This window comes from Colius striatus, chromosome Z, assembly GCF_028858725.1.
Source record: "Colius striatus isolate bColStr4 chromosome Z, bColStr4.1.hap1, whole genome shotgun sequence".
Lineage (NCBI taxonomy): Eukaryota > Metazoa > Chordata > Aves > Coliiformes > Coliidae > Colius > Colius striatus.
The window spans coordinates 28,763,326-28,778,138 of record NC_084790.1 but is presented as its reverse complement, the minus strand read 5'-3'; the positions used below and the strand labels follow the sequence as shown (position 1 = coordinate 28,778,138).

The following is a 14,813-nucleotide window of genomic DNA, read 5'->3' as shown; positions in this document are numbered from 1 at the left end:
AGATTTCAACTTAGCAGAAATCTGAGTTGTGCATCTTCCTCAGCCTAAATCAATTTTCTAAGAAAAGACAGGTCTTTTGGCTTTCAAATTTAAGGAGATGAATTGAGAGTGTAAGAGATCACCATGCAGCTCATAATGAACCACAATGTCAGACACGGCTCCCCTAAAACGTCACTGAATGCTACATCCGACCACACAAGTATTGAAAAAGCTACATCATGACTCTGTTGGAATGCATGTTTTAATTTATTCTGCAATTGCATTCAAAATATAAATACAATTTAAGTGCCAAACACAGTTAAAACCACTGTTAAGACAGACCAACTTTGACTTTCTGAATTTAGGCACAACTTGACTGGTTTCACTACAGTTATGGCTATTCTACAGCACTGAACATCTCAGATTGAATCACCAGCTCACACCATAAAACAGTTCCAGTTATTTACAATTACTGGAGGAATTACACACACTCTTTTCATGTTTCATACATTCACCATGTCTCATACTTATAAACTCACCAAATTTGAGATCAAGGCTTGTGACATTCCCAAAGTAACTGAAGTACTGACCTCCCAGCAGGCTGCTGTAGAATACCTTGGAGTGTCTCCAAACTGAGCTTAGCTCAAGCTTTATCTTCTGCATATGTAAATAAGGAGCACAACTATCAGCAAGGTTTAATGTTGGAGGACGGAAAGCCAAACATTAAAATTGTCTTATCCTTAGCCACTCTTCCCATTTACACACAGAGCACCTAGTTAAAGTACCAAAGGCTAGACCATCATATTGCCTATATCCCCTGAAAAAGTAATTTCTTTTTAAAAATACTAGTCATATAAAAATAATTTTGATCTGTCTATATACATGCTATTTCCCCAGCAAAAACTGTTCTCTTGGGACACCTCATTCAGAAGTTGCTTTTAAATAATTATATTCCAGTGTAACTTAAACACTCTTAAACTCAAGTACTGGAAAACCTCACAAACCTGCACAAATTCTGCTGCTGTGAGGGTGACAGAAATCTATACTAGGTAACTACTTTATGTCCCACCACCTCTTAATATGCAAAAGATGGGCTCCTGTAATTTGCCCTTTCAACTGCTTTTTTTTCTCCTGTCTGGATTCCATGTAGACTGTCCACTAACTTAGGAAGAAAACAATGCCATGGTGGGAAAGGGTTCTGATCAGGGAAGTGCTTGGTTTTGTGGCTTTCTTGGTTTTGAATGTACTCTGATTAAAGAACAGCTCTGGTTCAAAATGTAACACTAACTACGACAAAGGTAAACTTGCCTCTGCAAGCAATGGTAAAGCATAGGGATAGCTACAATCTCAGCTGAGCGAATGACACATACCAACATTAAAAGTTTAATGTCAGGTTTTAAAGAAAATTCAGGTTCCTAGCAGTACAGACAGTAATCATTTACAAGCCCCTGTCATGTACCTGTCAACATCAGTGGTGGCTAAATATCCTTAAGAATTTGACCCTCTGTACTCAGCAGATCTGAGGAATTCTACAGCTTGAGCTTTGGCCTTCAGTTGCTCATGTTTCAAGATGCTAATTTCACTTATTGCAAAGGTCAGTCTAGGGTTACTGCCACGGAACACTCCAGTGTGCTGTACCAGCCCACTGTCTGTCTGTGGTGATGTGGCTACACCTGTGGTTACCCCTGAAGCAAGTTAGTGGTCTTTTCTGTTGCTTTAGTAATGCCAGGATTTAAAAACAAACAAACAAACAAAACAACAATCAGCACACACAATTACATGCAAATTTAAGTAAAAAAAAAAAATTTAAAAGTGCAGAATATCACAGAAGAACCATTGGAGGTCTGCTCTTTTGACAACTGTGTGATTAAAAGCACACTAAAAACTATGGAAAGACATTGGATGACTTAAATGAGCTTTGGATCAGCTGTAAGGGCATTTCTTTATCTATTCACCAAGACTGTTGCATACAACAGTTGATTAAGTTACAGTTACAATATTGAAGAAATGCCAATAATGAATACTTACGCTTGCTAATAAGAGCAAATAACTTTCTTATGAATAGCATCACATGACAACTTAGCTACGTAACATCCATATGATAAATCAAACTTCTAAAAACTAAATTAAAAATTCAGACTAAATAACTAAAAAAAATAAGTAAATATCAAATATATATATATTACAAAGTTACATCTTCAATGGGATGCTGCCTGTACAGCAGCCTCACCAACAAAATTCTGAGCGCTCCATTTCTGAGACTGCTGGCGAGAGCTGAGTTCACGCTGCATTTCTCAACCTCACACGCACATTGCCTTCTACTTAGGAAGCCAGGGGTTTATAGAATCATACTCTGTACACAGCTGCAGAGTGCTGGGCAGGGAACAGAATCTTGCACCATGAATTAGGAATGTATGTTAAGTATCACATCAAAAAGTACTTGCTAAAGTTGACTGGATCTCTCAACATAAAGCTTCAGGTACCTCCCCTTTTAACTCAGTAGCTAACCTATGCTAAGCTAAATAATATAACTTGATTGCATAAAACACATGAGCTTTTAAGTCACTGTTTGTCTACGCTTTCAATGCCTTTTTGAGGTCAGAGTAGAAATTGGCCAGCGTACTAGACATGGCAGTGTCTACTGCAGATTGTGGCAGCATCCCTCGCAGTTCAGTCTGAATATAGCCTGTCAGAAGACTGTGGCTAGGGCAGTCCTTAAGAGGGACGCAGAACCAACCACAAGGGTGATTAAATCCACGGACAAAGTTAGGTCTCACCTCTTCAAAGTCTAGGCTTACACCTGTCAAGGAAAACAAACAAAAAGGGAAATTCATTGAAGACAGATAAAAAACCAAAGGTACAGTAAATATAAAACATAGAAGTTTCTGCCTGGGGAATTTAGTAGAAGTGACAGACAGGCTTCAAGTTTCTGAGCGCTTTCATGCATGAAAGTTGTCTGTTCTACATCCAGTCTCCACAACAGACAAGCAGAGCTTGATAAGCAGAAATATCGACATTAAAAAGACACTCCTCCCATTTACTAGCAAGTCGAGCAAGTTGTTACTCCACTGGGTTTTCTGTAAGAGCCAAGTTAGATCATTTAACTTGTCTCTAGTACTCCTGTCCCACAGTTGGCTAAGTGAGACTTGGGACACAGGGATGGCTCAAGGGTAAACCAGTAACCTGTCTACTTCTTCAAATCTGTCAAATGTTTAAATACCTTTGAAATACTTGTTAGAGACCATCTTACACCATTTTTGAATGTTTACTGCAGAACTAAATTTAATTTGAGTCAAATCTTGTGCCAAGGAACTGTGGCAAAATGACTTAGGCAGAGGTAAGTGGTGCCTTACCACATGTTAGAAGCCCATCTTCATAGGTTGTAGTGTAAGAAAAATCAACAAACTCTCTTGGGGCTATGATGTTCCAGAGCTGGCCAGCAGTGGTGTAGCGCATCACACAGCAGTTCTTGTTGAGTGACAGAGTAAGAAAACAATAACATATCAGTGCAATGAAAACAGGGAAATTTATGCTTGTAGGCAGCTAGCCCTCTCCACAAAGGTCAAAGCACCTCTCACCTCCACTGTGCAAACAACTTCAGTGATGTCTGAATGACTATGTTATTTTCAGTCTAAATGCTGCAAGTTTGTACAGACTTTCAGTCTATGACTGAGAGCTGCAGGGGCAGAGAATGTCTGGCACCCTTAAATCCTACTGACTAAACCCAGCTAACTGTGTCATGCCTGAGAACTGAAAGATGTGTCTTTTTTATGTGGCTTAACCATTACATAGGAAATCTGAAAGGACCATGAACAAATTACAGGTCCTCTCTCTGTAGTAAAATGCTCTGTCAAGTACTTTTAATACACCAAGTAAATAATAAAAGAGAATACACACAATTCTTTAAAAAAGCTTTCTTACAATAAAACAGAGCTTGTATAAATTTTAGGGAATAATTAGCAAGAACACCTTGCCATGTAACAGCCACAGTAAAAGATGATCCATGTTAAAGACAGATCTCCAGGGAGTTTTGAAGTTATACTGAACATCCCCAATAACCAAAGGAAGGCTACCAACTCTTCTGTAATCAACTTCAAACCTACCTTTCTTTACCAAGTCCTGCCTCTCAGTATGAACTGTTCTGGCTCCCCACAGAAAGCCCTGCCACGCAGTGAAACCAGCTTCTCAGAGAGAGGTGGAGGCTGCAGCTTCTCTAGTTGTGGACTATTAATACACGCAGTTTTGTTTGTGGTGGAACAGAAAAAAGCAAGCTGTATGAAAAGGTTTTGGGAGATAAAATAAAATGCTGTAACTCCCTACATGAGGATTTTATCAGGGGCTAACAGAGCTCTCAGGTCCAGGAGAACTGTGACTAACCTTCACTCTTTTATTTTTAGCAATGATGGAAAGCTACATTTCAAGCTTCAGTATAGGACTATGGAGCCAGAAAGCCTCATCTGAGGTCACTCACGACATGAATGCACTATATCCCATGTGCATGCACAAAACAGGCAGAAATAAGTTAAGAGTTGGAATAACTGCTCTGCTGTACTGTTAAAATTTATGTATGCATCTATACACATTTTCCTTAAGAATTCAAAGAACTTTTCACCTCTTCAAATGTTTCCATGATGTCCATTGTAGTCATTAAGCTGTCCCAGTCTAGTCTATAAGGTCCAGGGCGAATATGATCCACTATTCTGTTAGTAACATCTTCCACCACTCCTTGAGCTTTGTAGCTACAGAAACAAATATTTACATTCAAAAGTGAGAAATTCTTTAAAAATATTCCATTACTTTGCTACAGGACATTCACTGTAACACCTTGGTATCTGGAGTTATGGTCAGTGGACAATTGTATCAGAAAAACAGTACAAAAAAGACCTGTGAGTGTATCTATTCTTCTCTGCAATAAATGTTGTTCTGAGAAACCTTGTCCTTGTGCCACTATCAATATTTTCCAAACAGCAAACTCCTGCCTCAGATAAAAGTCACGACGTTGATTTCTCTAATGACTTTTTTGCTCTTCTTGCTGGGTGAGCAGAGGAGTCCACCAGGGACAAGGAAAGCTAAAAGCACAAACAAAGGAAAGCGGGAATACAATGGGAGAAACATCATTCACAAAGTAGAAGAAACAGTAGTGGAACCAAGCTAATAAGAAATTGTTATGCTTTGGTGACATGTAAAAGTACCAAATCATTTGGTATAAAACATTACAGAACATTAATTTGTTACTAGATATTTTCAGGAGACATCAGAGATTCTGTTTACTTGAGTTACTGGGCTTCCAGCTCTGGAAGGAGAAGAATCTATCAGGACCATTATTTTCAAAATATTTTTTATTCATTAAGGTGTTCTTATTAATAGTAAGAAAGTAGACAAGCAACAGACTGATCTGTTCTCTTGCACAGTTCACCCACATTCACTCATAATTATCTGTTTGAAGCCAACCTCAGCTCTATATTCACAACGAGAGGATCACATGAACACATCAGTGGCTTCTAGGAAGGTATCGGGAAAGTTGTTCAAAGCATCCTTTATTTCTTCAGGTCTGTACACAACCTGTTGATGCCAGTGTACCTATGTCCCTCCACAGAGGCAGCAGACCTTTGGTGTCTGGGGTCAGCTCTTGCAGATTTAATCAGACCTAAATTACACAGAGCCTATCAGTCTTGGAGATACTTCCAAACACTACCTTCTCACACAACCTTTTGTTTCTTCAGAGTGCTGTTTTCTAGTAACTATTTCTCTACCTAATCCTAAAGATATCAACAGTACTCAGTAACAGAAACTCATATGAGAAATGCCTTCATGTTACAGATCTTCCCCACAGCTACACACTTGATATTTTACTCAATTGTATTTGCACAGTCAGATCAGACCTACTGAACCTGGACCTGATTCTGTGGTTTGCAGACCATCTTCTAAAACCATCTGGGCAAATGTTGTTCACTTCAGCCAACGGGAGTTTTGTGGTATGTTCCACAGTTTTCATTGCTTGTTGTTCTAGACACCATGCAATGCTAAATCCTCAAAGTCCTCCACTAAACCAGAAATGGTACAGGCACACTAGATGATCCACTTGGCTTCTCCTTGGGAGAGATTAGGGCTGCAGAATCTGCAATCTTCATTTTTAAATTCCACACACATTTGTGGAACCTTATAATTTTACCTGCTCTAGAGGAAAACTTACAGGTATCCACTGAATTCCTCCGAAGGTTTACGCCACACAGTTGCATCTTTCTGAAAGAAATGGAAGATATGATGGTAATTGCCACTTACAAGATGATGATAACTTACAATATGTTCAGAAAATCCTTCAACTTTATTGTTAACTACAGTGGACTCCAAAGCGCTCGCTCATCTGGGCACTTTTGTACACTTTTCTTAAGAAGAGAAGTAGATGTTCTTCTAAAAAAAAATCCATTTTCTGTTCTCAGTGTCAAAGCTAGAAGTCGTCTCAGAAACAGGGCTTGGCAGGGCAAGCCAGTTTACTATGAAAACATACAGAACAATGGAACTACATTGCTAGGTAAAGCCTCTCAATTAAAAGACAAATGGAAAGTCATTATCTGGACACTCTTCAGACAGGAAGATCACACAATTTCTGCTTGCACTCCTGTAACACATGACCAAGCAGATGTGTGCAGGAGGTGCTGACAGTGGCAGAAGTTACCTTTCTCTCCTAGATGCCTGACCAGAAGTGTCTTGCAAGAATACTCTCTTATTTTAAAGCTTGCTGAAGGAAATAAAGAAAACAGTATCTCCAGATTTTTATCTAATTATTAAATGGAACATCTGTACAAAATCCTTGCATTCCAGCATTAGAGAAAGTAACATATGGCGCCTTTTCATTTGGAATCATGATTACATAAGCATAAATGCCGAAAGAAGAGTAGCATTAAGTACTGCATCCAGAATCATTTAAGATATTTAGAGGAAAAACACATCTCCCTGGAAGGTAGCTAAAGCTGTGAATGTCTTTTACGTGGAGGGAAAAAGGAAGAAGTCCAACTAGAAATTTTACTAGAAATTTTACAGGAGTAAAACCTGAGGGGTAACGCAATCTGCAACAGTACATCAATGAGTCAATCAGTGTTCAGCAGAACAGAGGTGGTGTAGGTGTTTTGCAAGACTGCTTTGGATACCTACTTTCTTCCTTTCAAGACAGAATTTCTTAATTTTGCAAATTAATTCAAGCGTTACAGATAAAAGAGATTCCAGAGGCTGACAGAGCCTACCTTGCAGGTTGTGGGTGGTTTGTTGAAAGTTATCACTGAGCATCTTGCAACACTGCTAGTACTAACTGGGTTTCACTCTTTGCTTTAAGAAATGCCTACAGTACTAAACAGGTAGGATGCTTCTGTGATATGCTTCCCTGAAAATGGGTCCAAGGAAAGAGAGAGTATGTTTGTTAGACAGGAAAACCACACTCTGTCATCTAAAGATGTACTATCCTAGAAGGCTGATTTCATAGGGCTTCTTATAGGAAAGTCCTGCAAGAATCTGCTCAGTGTGTCACACCCATCTTATATGACAATATGACATAACATACTGTTTCCTTTTCCCGCCCTCAAGTGACTTCCAGCTCTATAACAGAACAAATCCGGCCGCACGCACGAAGCCACGCAGGCTACTCACGGTTTTCTTCGCCACCCGCCATTCTCCGTCTCCGATGCCGTGGTACCGAATCAGAGTATTCCGCAGCTTCGTAGCCCGTGGTGCCGAGTCCGGAAGCAGATCCATTTGCTCTCCTTCTGCTTAATGCTACCTACGACGCGAACATGCACATCAGAGCAAGGCACCACATCAGGAGCGCCGACAACAGAACGACCCGCTTCAATCCGCGCGCTCTGGTCAAAGACAGCTGAGAGTATCGGCAGCCCCACTCCTCCACCGCCCCGGAACGGTGCGGGTGACAGCTGTCAGGACCCGTCGGCGCGGCGCCGGGACGGCAGATGGCGACCGTCCTCAGGGCTCAGAGTCCGGCAGCCTTCAGCAGAGTGTGACGGGCGACAGACCGCACTGGCGGTCCCGCTGCCGGCGGCCGCGTTCACCTGCAGCCGCGACCTTCGGCTCCGCCGCCTCCCCGCGGGCGGCCCCGCCGGCCGGCCCGGCAGCCCAAGGGCCGATGCCGGCACCCAATGAGAGCGCGGCCGGCTTCCCAGAGCATCCAATGGCGGCGCGGCCCGTCGAGGGCGAGGGAGGGGGCTCGCCGCCTTCTGATATCACGCGACCTCTCGGCCAGTCCCCGGCGTGTCGTCACGAGCCGCAGGAGGGAGCGCGCCCTGCCGTTCGCTGCCGCGGAGGAGAGCAGCGCCCTGATTGGGTGCAGGCGGTGGAGTGATGGGGCCCCCGGCCAGGGTCGTCGCGCGCACGAAGGCGAATAGCACAAAGCCGAGCGGGCCACGGCTGCTAGAGGATGCCCTGGCGGAGCGCGGCCAGACCCCCAGCGGCTGCGGTAGCAGCGCCCGGCTGCGGGTGCTCGGGAGTGGGCCCGGTGGTAGTCAGCAGGCTGCTGCCACATTAGGGCACCGCTTCTTACACCTGTCTTGCTGCTGACGCTTTCTAAAGGCCGGTGCGCTATAAGTATAAAAGCTTACGCAGGATTGCGGCGTTCCCGTTGAAGTATCCAGTGGACTCGCTATTCTAGGAGGCCTGTCCCGCAAGTGCAGATGTGTTGGGCGGAGGTGGGGAAGGGCATTATCCCTGGGCAGGAACTCCCCGGGTTGCAGCTACCAGTGGCTTCTGTGATGGCATCTGAAAATGAAAACTTAATGTATGTCCAGCCATGAAGAGCTTTCGATTGTGCAGAGCGCACAGCAAGGGACATGTGGCTGTGTGGGAGCCTGAGATGCCTTGCTTTCAGTCAGCAGCGCTTGCAGTGTGGCTAAGCAGGCTTTTGAGGAAAAATAGAAGTTTTTGTTTTCTCTGTAAAGCAGCAAAGCAGATTGGATTCTTCTTAGGAATAAAGCAGCACCTGTGTCAGCCCACAGCTGAAGCAAACTTTAAAGTATGTTAACTGCTTCGTTCCTGTAGAATGGCAGTGTTGACTGGACTCCACCCAACTCAGTCCAACATTGGTCACATTGGGTGACCTCCATGCAAAAAGAAAAAGCTCTTGCAAGGGGAAAAAAAAAAAAAAAAAAAAAAAAAGGGGGGTAAGAAGTAGGTGGTTAGAATGTGTGTGTGTGAATAGACCTTTTTTGTGTGGAAATTTGTTGGTTTTTTGGTTAGTAGCAACTGGCACCCAAAATGAACACTTCAATATGGTTGTGTTCTCTATAAATGGCTTTACGTCAGATTTTTTGAACTGCCTCTGGCTCCTATTGCATTTTGCAACTCTTAGTTATTTTTCCTTCTATGAAACTGGATTCCTAACGAAAGATCATGATTTTAAGGACATACAAAAAAGTTTAAACATACAGTCCATGAAATTTTACAATACAGGATTGCTGAGCTGAAAGTGTAACAACATTCTAGGAATGTACTTCAACTATCTTCCTTCAGACTCCTGTGTCTTAGCTTCCTGTGAGTGAAAAGAAGTATACCTGAGCAGAACCCTGGCTGCGTTCTCAATTCTTCGTTGCCCTCTTCCACTTCAAGTCCAGTCTTTTCTTGCCTTTGAGTATGACTTTATGTGGGCTGTTGTCTAGTTTAAAGCATCAGTGTAAGCCTGTTTATTTTTTTTTAAAGAGAAACCTACTTTTCTTGAAGGATGGAATGACAAGTTTTTGTTGGAAAACTACGATTTTTGAAGAAGACATTATTTGTAGAAATGTGACATGTTTCCATGGGCTGTATTTTTTTAATGGAAAGCTGCCTAGTCTCTTGAAAGCTGCTCTGGCAGCTCATACATCAAATTCCTTAAGCTTAGGCCCTGGATACTCTGATGTTCAGAGTACAACACAAATACAGACTGGGCAGAGAATAGCTTGAGAGCAGGCCTGAGGAGAAGGATTTGGGGGTCTTGGTTGATAAGAAGCTCAATGTGACCTGGTAAAGTGCACATGAGCCTTGGCTGCACCTTCCTCTTGAGCTCTGTGGCACATCTCTGCCACAGTAACTCTTGAACCACTCCCAGGTTACCCAGAGGTGTATTGCCCCTGAGGTATGCAGTATTGCTATGAAAGAAAATGTGTTCCTCTTGTCATATAACACCTTACACAGAAGAATGTTGATTGCCATGATGAGTGAGATCCATGAACACTGTCAAAAGCCACAAATACCTTTGTCCCCACCTTTAAAGTAACTTGATAAAATAAAATTTATTCCGAAAACTGCTGTATTCACCTCAATGAAGTTGAACTGTGGACTTAGAATGACTGATATTCCATCCTAGAAATACTATCATGTACAGAAGTGTGAGACTAACTACTGGTGTTTAATTTTAGTGAATTTGTGCCTAAAAAATGGGTTTGATTACTGAAGGCTCTGTAGAATGCCTAACAAACAATGAAGACACTAGGTGGTTTGCAATACAAGGAACTGTACACATCTACCCCTGATGTCTTGCAAGTGTGTTATAGGTAACAATGTGTCCAGTTTACCAAACATACTCGACCAAGTTCTGCTTTTCTAGCAAAGGATATAGAACCATCAGTATATAATGTGCTCACCCCTACATGATGCTCAGCAGGCTGGTTCCAATCCAGAACAGTACTGAAGTATTTTACTGGCTCAAACATGAACTCCAGCTGTGTTCAGTGAAGACCAAATGGCACATGATTGCCTCATCAAAGTTATTCTGACTAATGTAATTCTCTTACATTTTGATGTTCTTAGTGTATTTTTCAGATAGAAAGATGATCTTTGTGGTCTCTCGCAAGCTATGATTCTAAATAACATATTTGATAGTGTCAAGTTTAGATATAATTTGAACTTGTGTCACATAGAGAACTCTAAAAAAGTTATTGAGAAAGTCTATTCTGGCTAATAGGCATTTAACACCACATTTTTTCTTCCAAAGGCTGCTGCTTGCCTGTTGAGCTGGCTTGATCATATGGAGATGTGTTGGATTTGTGTACAGGCATTTTTGGTAGCAAGGGCTGCAGTGCTGCCCCCCCCCATAAGAAGTTGCTTGAAGCTTCCTTAACTCTCAGTTGAACCCGTCTCTGGCCCGGTCTGGGCCAGTTGAGTACCTCTGCAATCACGGTTTAAGAAGGGGAGCTCTGTAACTGGAGGTGGAAGGAGTAGGGTGAGGTGGAGGTGATCATCAAGTGATCAAGGAGGAAAGGTGATGTGCTGGAGCAGAGACCCCCTTGCATCCCATGGTGAGATGGCAGCTGTCCTCCTGCAACCCATGGAGGTTACAGTGGAGCTGAGGTCTGCACTGCACCTCGTGGAGGACACCATGGCAGAGGGGTGGCTGTGCCTGGAGGGGCCATAGGTCTGTGGGGAATCTGGGTGTAGCAGTCAGTTTCTGTTAGACTGCAGGTCATAGAAGGGACCCACACTGGAGGAGCCTGTGAGGAGCTGCAGCCCTTTAGAAGCACTCACCCTGAAGACATTTGTTAGGGACTGTATACCATGGGAGGGACCTTGCATTGTAGCAGGTGTAGTGGTTTTGCCTGAGCCAGTTTTTTGGTAACAAGGGGGCTACAGGGGTGGCTTCTTTAAACAAAGAACTGCCAGAAGCTTCTCCTGTACCTGATAGGGCTAGGGCCAGTCCTAAGATGGACCCAGCAACTGACCCAGGCCAGGCCAATTAGTGATGGAGGTAATGTCTCTGTGAATAACATATTTGAGAAGGGGAAGAAGTTGCTGCACAGTTGCAAAACTGCAGCAGCAACGGGGAATGAGAATGTAAAAACATCTCCGAAGACACCAAGGTCAGTGGAGAAGGAGGAGGAGGAAATGCTTCAGCCCTGGAAGACAGACTCCCCTGTGGCCTGTGGTGAGGAGCATGGTGAGGCAGCTGTGCCCCTACAGCCTATGGAGACCACCAGGGAGCAGAAATCCACTCACAGCCTGTGGAGGACCCCACGCCGGAGTGGGTGGATGCCTGTGAGTACATGAGAAGCTCATCCTGGAGCAAGTTCCTGGCAGGACCTGGGAATCTGTGGGGAGAGAGGAGCCCAGTCCAGAGAAGGTTTGCTGTCAGGACTTGTGTTCCTGTGAGAGACTCAGGCTGGAGCAGTCTGTCCCAGAAGGACCGGTTCTGCTGGTGTGTGACCCACTTTGGGGCAGGGTGTGAGGAGCTGCCCCCATGGGAGGCTCCATGCTGGACCAGTTCATGAGGAGCTGCAGCTCATGGGAAGGACCCACATTGGAGAAGTTCATGAGGGACTGTCTCCTGTGGGGAGGGACCCCACAGTGTAGCAGTAGGAAGTGTGAGGAGGCCTCCCCTTGAGAAGCAGCAGTGGCAAATTCCATCTGTAATAGACTGATCGTAACCCCTGTCCCCCATCCCCTGTGCCGCTGGGGGGAAGGAAGGGGAGTCCTGGGAAGAGGGAGAGGTGGGGGGAGGCGTTTTAAGATTCAGTTTTATCATCTCCTTGTTATAATTTATTCATAGATCAAGCCTTTTTCTCCGTGAGTCTGTTTTGCCCATGATGCTAATTGCTGTGTGATCTCCCTGTCCTTATCTCAACTGACAAACCTCTCATTATATTTCTCTCTCCCCTGTCCAGTTTAGGAGTGGGAGTGATATTATAACTTGGTGGACACCTGGCACCCAGCTAGGGCTAAACCATCACACAGGAAAATAATGTGAGGAACATCAGAGACCATCCTTGAGGGACTGACTGCAACCTCCATTTCCTGTGCCCTGTGCTGTGGAGTGGGGAGGAGGTAGAGATATCAGGAGCAGAGGTGAGCCCAGGAAGAGGGGGCAGATGTTGAGAGAAGGTGTTTTTTTAAAAATCTCACTGTATTTCTCATCATGCTGTGTTTGTTTGGATTTTTTCTTCTTTCTGGTTCTGATTGGTGGTGGATTAAATCGATTTTGGTTTTCCCCAAGTCATATCTGTTTTGCCAGTGACGAAAATTGATGAGCGAGTCTCCTTGTCCTTGTCTCAACCCAGGATGCCCTTTACTATCTTTTCTCTTCCCCATCTCACCACAGGGGTGGGGTGGAGTGGGTGCTTTGTAGTTAGCTGGGCTTAAACCACAACAGGACATAAAATATCTCCCTTTAAATTAATACTACTGTTCAGAATCAATTCTGATTTTTAGAAGCAAAAAGGCAGTCAAAGATCAGTGTTACCAGGCTTCTTGCTTTCTAACTCCTTTTTACCATTTAATCAATAGCTACAGACAAGTTGAAAAGCTGAGATGTTTTTACTGATTTTCTGCTTCATTAGAAGCGTTCTGGTTTGTACATGCATTGACTAAGTCTTGCACCATTAGAGACATAAGAGAATTCCAATGCAGAAATCTGGATATAATGGGGCCTGGTATCCTTTATTCTTTTGAGCATCTCTGTTCCCTTTGACCGATGGACATTATATAGTGTTTTGAGACAGAAAACATAACAAAATAACAGGATTGTTTAACACTTTTGAGCAAAAAGCAACATTTTCTTGCTGGATTTTTTAACTATTTTTTTTCTGCTAAATAGATTACAGTGTATCAGTGCAGGGCAATTGCCAAGGTAATTCAACGTATTTATTCTAAGTCCAGGTCTTTTTTAGTAATGATGCACTTACAAAAAGCTTCTGCAACATGTGCACCAATGCATGTTCTGTGTACAGTTCTATCTGAGATGTCACTAATGAGTTTTGGTGTTTTTTTTCAGATTAGTAATTTCTGTGGGATATTGAAGAGTGGTTTATTGATCAATTAGCTATTCCTAGTCATATCAATTTGGTCATGAACATTGTGTTTTCTGTTTCTCTCTTCTATCTGCTCAGCTTTTTCAAGCTGGTTATTGTGCTCAATATTACCAGGACATTAGACTTGAACCTACTTCAGCTCATACAAGAGACCTCATTATTTTCAAGCACTGGAAGGTACTCACAACTGTGAATACAGTTCAAAACATTGCTGAGTATTTTTCAGACTGTAGTGAGTCTGGGATGGTAATGATTTTCCACAGCAGCTCTTGCAGTGCTGTGCTTACTGTTGGTATCAATATTATGACTACTGCTAGCACAGCATCAGGGCTGTCCCTCCAGCATTCCTTCCCCCACCTTCACCAATAGCTGTGGATGGGCACAATCTTGGGAGGGACCATGGCCAGGACAGCTGACCCAGGCTGACCAAGGAGATATTCCATACCATATGACGTCAGCTCAGTAATATAAACTGGGGGAGAGGAGCAGGAAGGGGAGGCAAGATTCATTTCTGGCCTTCCAAAAGCAACCACTACGCGTACCAAAGCCCTGGTTCTTGGGAGGTGGCCAGACATCGCTGGTGATGGGACATAGAGATTAACAACTTTATCTGCTTTTTGCTTCACTTCCCACACACGTGGCTTTGCTGTTTCTTTATTAAACTGCCTTTATCTCAACCCATGAGACTCCCATCTTATTTTCTCCCCTTCCCTGGCTTGCTGAGGAGGTGGGGGATAGAGCGGTGTGGTGGGCACCTGGCATCCAGCCAGGGTCAAACTACCACAGCCTTTTTGGCGCCCAACTTGGGGTGAGATAATAGCAGTTTTACATGAAATGCATTGTAATTATAGTAAGCTAATGAGTGCAAAGTTCCTGTGCTGGTCACAGAGCCTTGCCGTAATGAGGCTTATCTGTCACTTTGTAATATTTAGGAACATGCTACTACTAGCACTGACTCTGTACTGCGCTCTAACCTTGATAGCTTTGCTAAGTTGGCTGTATGATTTTGTGAAAAGGATGAAAGGGCCTGGGAACATGATGTCCCAAATAATAGTTGTG

General features: G+C 43.4%; 1 protein-coding gene across 3 annotated transcripts; it reads right to left on the bottom strand.

Moving 5' to 3' along the window:
- Window positions 1-223: 223 nt before the first annotated feature.
- On the bottom strand, window positions 224-8,092 carry STARD4 (StAR related lipid transfer domain containing 4). Of its 3 annotated transcripts, XM_010198347.2 has the most exons (5): window positions 7,621-8,092; window positions 6,173-6,222; window positions 4,592-4,718; window positions 3,333-3,447; window positions 224-2,779 (listed from the first exon to the last, which is right to left on the bottom strand). In XM_010198347.2, the coding sequence occupies exons 1-5, from the start codon at window positions 7,723-7,725 to the stop codon at window positions 2,553-2,555; spliced, it is 624 nt and encodes a 207-aa protein (XP_010196649.2). In that variant the 5' UTR covers window positions 7,726-8,092; the 3' UTR covers window positions 224-2,552. The 3 variants fall into 3 exon arrangements, with proteins under 3 accessions (XP_010196649.2, XP_061875094.1, XP_061875093.1); XM_062019110.1 differs by lacking the exons at window positions 6,173-6,222; window positions 7,621-8,092 and adding an exon at window positions 4,083-4,203 and having other exon boundaries at window positions 4,592-4,673; XM_062019109.1 differs by lacking the exons at window positions 6,173-6,222; window positions 7,621-8,092 and adding an exon at window positions 4,083-4,250 and having other exon boundaries at window positions 4,592-4,671.
- Window positions 8,093-14,813: the final 6,721 nt, after the last annotated feature.